Consider the following 6,106-nt stretch of genomic DNA (forward strand, 5'->3'; position numbering starts at 1 on the left):
GGCACTTGCCATATTAATATTCATATGAACTGAGAGTGTACAGAACGATACAGTCACTAACCTTGGGCGATGCAGTGCGTTTTCTGGTTGAATTATGTGCCATCGTTGTGCTGAAGAGCTTCCATTGCCCAGGTCAGCGACTGTTCAGGGTCAAAGGACATCATTTTTTGCACCCATTTATTTTCAAGGAAATAGAGTTGCTCTGACAAATTATAATGTACACATGTGTTGAACAAGCAAATCCATTGTCAATGGTTTTCTGATGATACATCTGAGAGGACGTAGCTAAAACCTCCCTCTCCCTTACCAACTTTGCAAGATAGAATGTGTCCATCAGCTGGTTTTAGCATTTTTATACTCTTTAGACATAAACATCTATGCAATGTATGCAATTTCACACTCAAAATACTGTTTCCAAATACTCATGCAATGGTCTGCAGTTGATTTAGAATGAGACAGGCAAAAAGGTCTAGTATTGCTCTACTGTATATCCAGCTTTCCTTCAAGAGTCAAGTACTCTAGATGGCGATTTTGGTCTTTGTCCAGTGTGGGTGAAGGCCAAAAAATGTTGTCAAGCGTACTAAACTATACACAAATGTGGACCCTGATAGAATGACTGGACAACCCAACTCACATTGCTGACTGACATGCAGTGGCAAAGACACTGTTCTGGTCTTGTGGAAAATGCAAACTGCAAAAAAAAGGTGATCCAAAATCCCAGATCACTGGACATTCTAAGTACTTTCTTGATCACTTCACAAAAGGGCATTGATAAAAACAACTCATTGATGACTCACATAATACTAAAACAGATTTTGTTTTTATATTCAACTTTGAAATAAACACCTTTTTATTAATATTTATACAAAAAGGTCATGAGAAAGACAACTTACAGAATACAACATCATCAGTAAAAATAAACATTCAAAATATCTTTTTGAACAGAGATTGATATCAACAATATTTATCTCAAAAAACAAAGAAGGCTGGCAGTTTTTATGTGGCAACAATGAGTTAAAACAACATGAACACTAACTAACATGGTGGGTGAAGAGTAGTTTGATCTTCATGGAAAACAAAACTGATAATTTGAGAAATTTCAGCAAAGTTACATTTGTCAAGAAAAGCATGAACGTGGTGAAGCTATCGCAGTGAATAATACTGAAAGGTAAGGAGAAGAAGCAGTTCAAGCAGCTGCCTTTCTACATGAATGATACTGCCTTCAACAAATGAATGTTTTGAAAATCATGCGCTTTCCAAATATGCACTACTTGTTTCAAACACCACTCTCCATCAAATGGATCAGTCAAAAACCTCAAAATAGGAAACACAAATCTGAGTTTGAATGTTCATGGATCTTGCCTTGGTTCTCTTTTTATGCCAAGATAGCACTCTTTAAAAATTTTGTCTGGTGCATCGGTGTCCCTTTCGTATATTGGCACATGCAGAGCTCCTAATGAACCTCTATATTAGAACATAGTCAGAAACACACTGATTGATTTTGTTCATGATTAAAACAAAAAAGAAATAGGGCAACACTCTGGCAGCCCTGCACAAACAATTCTAACATTTCAATGACGACCCTGTTCCACACTCTGAGTCCAAATGGTTTGGTGGGATTTGTAGTTTTTGAAAGTGGAACACAGTGCTATCCACAGTGCTGTTTAAATGACAAAACTCATTACTTTCTTAAAGACATTATTTAGCTGTCCCACTATGAGCAGTCATGAACATTGTGGTAATACAGGAAAACTGTGGAAAGTTGCTGAGTTGACGCTCTCTATATCTCTTTAAATACTGTAAATGCCCAAAATACAGGTATTTTTCCTTTGGGATGTGACCTCGTCCCATAATTCCTGGTGTAAACTTTTCTTGTTTGCAAACATACACACTCATTATCTTTTCTCACAATGTCCTTGATAACCTAAAGTGAGTGTCTTATTTTAAAAAGCAAAAATTTGAACTTAAAATTTCCTGGTGATCTTTTCTCATAATCACTCAAATGATAATACAGATACAAAATCATGCTTCAGATTGCCAGAATGTCTGATACACTATTCTGTAGTGATACAGGGTTTTCAAGTTTGGAAACTTACTACACACATCTTTCTGTGTGGAATATACATCTCTACTGCTGAATGAAAAAACTGAAATTTACTTAACTTTCTGCTTCAGAAAACTCGAAAATGAAGCACAGCATTTTCACCATAGAATTGGAATGTACACTTTGATATGAACTTATATAATTACATCAGCATAAAAAAAAGAGATTCCTAAACCAAAAAGTTAGTGTAGAAGGTAGATCTGAGTGAGTGTACCGATGCTCACATCCATTATTACTCCTGATCAAAGTAAACACTTATTAATGACTTGCCTTGCACTCCTTAATGTCTGTTTCATAGTCTTGGTATGATGTGTTTTATCTTTCTATGGAACAGAGATTTATTGTGGGAGGCATGCTACAAAGTGACAGGTTTGAAAGAAGTGAAAAATCCTGTCCAGGAGATACTCAAGGATTCAAGTCAAAGATATAAATGATGCATCATTACTCATTATGATGCAAGATTTGAACTCATCATGATTATGGTCATGATAACCACACTAGATGAGAGTCACCGTCCCTTACAGAGAAATGCCATTCCTTAACTATCAATGGCACCATACATAGAACAGGAAGACGAGAAGTGTACTTCTTTCTAATGGTCTTTCATACGGCCAAACAGGCAGAGGAAAATGGGAAAATGCTACACAAATGTTTGATAATGCCATTTTTTGCCAAAACTTACCACCACTGGTTTCACTGTCAACCAACAAAAATTCAATGTTTAAACGCTATAATTTCAGATTCTTAATCATCAAACAAAATTTTCATCTCGTAAGTTCTGAAGGCATGATTGTCATGATCTATTGAAAAAATCAATGTAGTAAAATAAAGAGCAATTATGAAATCTACGAATTACAATTTTCAAGGTTAAGTTTTAACCAATTACTTGATTTCAATGCGGTAAATATAACCTCTCCCAAATCATCAAATGAACACATTCCCCACTTTTATCATAATTTGCATTTCTTCTATCACTGATGTTTGTTTGGGGAGTTCACAAGACACACGGTCTTCTCACTTTTATCTGCTTAGTTCTGACAGGTCAAACATCCCACTCAGGCTGCTGCACAATATCCTTATCCCCCAAACTCCTCTTGTTCATTGATAACATCAAGTGGCCTTTTTTAGGATCCTTGCATTGTCTTACATCCTCAGACCTGGAATATTTGTTGGTATGAATGCACAACCCAGACTGAACACTCTGCCAAAGTCAGCCATCTTTACTGATTTCAGTACTGAACTGTCGCCGTAACTTTTTTTATGCAAAAATTAGCATCATTTCTGGCAGCAAAATGTTGAATTTTGAATTCTGCATTGTATTCACGTTACCTGGATGTATGGTCAGTAAAATTACCAGGGTGTAAGGTCATGAAAGGGTCATGCAAGTGGCCCGTTTGATCAAACTACGTTCGGTGTAAGCAGGTGAAAACGCTAAGTTTACATGCACAGGTATGGATGATGACGTACAGAGATGACACTGACAAAATGTCGAGAAGCTGACATGTATATATGACAGATGTGACTTGCTACATGAAATTGAACAATATTGTAAACCAACACAATGCAACAGTGACACTACATGTATGTACAAGTGGGTAAACAGTGAAGTTGGTGAGCCTGGGTCACTCTTCAATGCTCGGAAGCCAGAATTCCTGTGGACAAAAGAAACAGGAAAAGAAATTGAAATATCCTGAGTATTAAGATGTCTTCTAAATTATTGATATGATTTTGATCACCTGCATATGTTATCAAAATGGGGAACTATTACATTGTTTGAAACTCTATCATTGCTGTATTAACAATGCAGGTGCGCAAAATGTCATATTTCAAAAGGTGTCTTGAGATGCTAGATACAGAGTGAAAGGTACAACATAAGAGTCTTGCGGTTTGCTGAGTAATCATGAAGGCAAGAGTCATGGAAACTTGCATGGAAGTAAATATCGACAGGTGCAATCATCAACAGCTTCACATGTATGCAGCTATGTCACTAAACTTTGCACACAGGAAAGACAGTGTGGAGAAAAAAATGCCATGTTGAGAGAATCCATTGCCATGACTTTATTTTTGATTCAGAGTTCAGACACCTGACTTAGTTCTCATTGTGAGGGAATTTCAAAATTTACTGAGTATATCACCTACCATATCGTGTGAGGTGCTTGCTAACATCATGTATTTGGGGTTGAACTGGACACACTGAACAGGGCCTCCATGCTTTGACTCAAGAACAGCTGTTTTGCTGCCATTTTCTGCATTCCATACATGAACCTTTCCATCTTGAGACCCTTTAAAAGAAAATTTGGATAAACTCCTACAAATTTATCCTGTTATCTTTAACTTAAAAGACTTAAAGATTCTCTATCAACTTTTATACCATCATGAGCATTAAATTTGACAAAATATGACACTAATGTAGGAATTCTACAGTTGTTATGATTGGATTAGTTGTACATTTCAGCCACAACTCAACGCTGTTCATCTCCATTGGGTCCCTTACCTGCAATGACAAACTGTGAGTCTGGACTGAACGATGCTTCCAGTACTAAACCTTTAGAATTCATGTGTCCCTGAAAAAAAGAAAAAAATATTTCGTTTCAAAACCTACCCAAACAATCATAACTTATCGGGTCCCTAAATATACAGTACAAAAACAAAATTTATCTAAACAATACTCTTCAATTTTTTTCAAAAGTTAAATTGATAAAAAATACTTAAGGTATGATAAAAAGCCAAGGCTAATTTCAACAAATCTGAATGTGCTGGTAGTCTTGGGAAGATAAATATACCACTTCTCTTAGGGGCAATTTTCTATTACTACACATGTTTACAAGGACTAAATGCTTCATCAACATAGCCATGAAACTAGTGTCATGTATTGAGAAGTGTTTGTGGAAAGTGGATGCAATCAGGTGATGACCAGATAAATGCAAAGTGGTTCCTATCTATGTGTGGTACAATGGAATAGCGTCGTAGGACATGTCAATGCTTGTAATATACAAGCTCAACAGAAATTGAGCACAGCCTGAGAACATACATCCACATGAATAACATTGTAGCTGCCAAATTCTTCTTGTTAGAACAGTATGTGAATCAAAATTCAAAGACGGAGTCAAACTTTTGCCCAAACTTTCTATAAGGAAATTTTAAACCATTCCCTTTAAAAATCACGAGTAAAAACCAGAGATCACTTTTCAAAATTCGATACTAGAGAAACAAATTACCCACCACTGGAAATGGTATGTTAACTCTATGGGGAAAAATTAAATAGAAGATTTTTAAAAAATAAGCCAGGAAACCTTTATGAACTCTATGAGCTTCAAACTGGCCCAACGAGTGGTAGACCGCAACAGTATTGTGAAAGTTTGAGACTCTGAATATCCATCCCAGAGGTGCATTCTACCTTCACTCAACTAGCTGATACAGGGAGACTAAGATGAACTCAGACGAAAGAACCTACAAAATCCAAGCATGAGATCACTAGAAGCATCACCAAAAGACAAGATTTCAAGATGTGGAAGTTAGTTATTCTCACCATGAAAGTTTGTAGTGGGTTACCGGTGAACGCGTCTATGAGTCTTATGACAGCACCGTTTGTTGAGATGAGCACCATTTTACCGTCAGCACTGAATTTCAGCCCCGTCCAGTCACAGTCTCTGTCAGCTTGGAGTCTGAATGTTGTGAACGGACCCTGGGGATAAAACAATGATAAGAGAAAAACAACTATAGATACAGTACAATACATATCTCAGTCACAAATGATTCAATCATCGACATTACAATGCAAAAATTAGGCTATATCTGAAGATCAAAATCCACATCTACACTCATGGTAAGCAGTGTACAGCAAAGCGTGGAAAAACAGAGGGACAAGTTTACATAACAATGTATAATGTGCATATTCTTTAGTCATGAAAATGTATTCTTTAAGTTTTGTATAGTTATTAACATATGAATGGATTGCTCAAAAAACAGAGGGGTGGCAAAAATCCCCCTGTGAAGAACCCT

General features: G+C 36.6%; 1 protein-coding gene across 1 annotated transcript in view; it reads right to left on the reverse strand.

Moving 5' to 3' along the window:
* Window positions 1–813: 813 nt before the first annotated feature.
* Window positions 814–6,106, reverse strand: part of LOC139135371 (WD repeat-containing protein 82-like) — a 9,682-nt gene continuing 4,389 nt past the window's right edge. The window contains exons 5-8 of the mRNA XM_070702735.1: window positions 5,634–5,789; window positions 4,599–4,668; window positions 4,244–4,386; window positions 814–3,756 (exon numbers count right to left, since the gene is read on the reverse strand). Coding sequence (XP_070558836.1) covers window positions 3,727–3,756; window positions 4,244–4,386; window positions 4,599–4,668; window positions 5,634–5,789 — 399 coding nt within the window. The 3' untranslated portion in view covers window positions 814–3,726. The remainder of the gene's footprint in view (window positions 3,757–4,243; window positions 4,387–4,598; window positions 4,669–5,633; window positions 5,790–6,106) is intronic.

Source organism: Ptychodera flava, chromosome 6 (assembly GCF_041260155.1).
Source record: "Ptychodera flava strain L36383 chromosome 6, AS_Pfla_20210202, whole genome shotgun sequence".
Lineage (NCBI taxonomy): Eukaryota > Metazoa > Hemichordata > Enteropneusta > Ptychoderidae > Ptychodera > Ptychodera flava.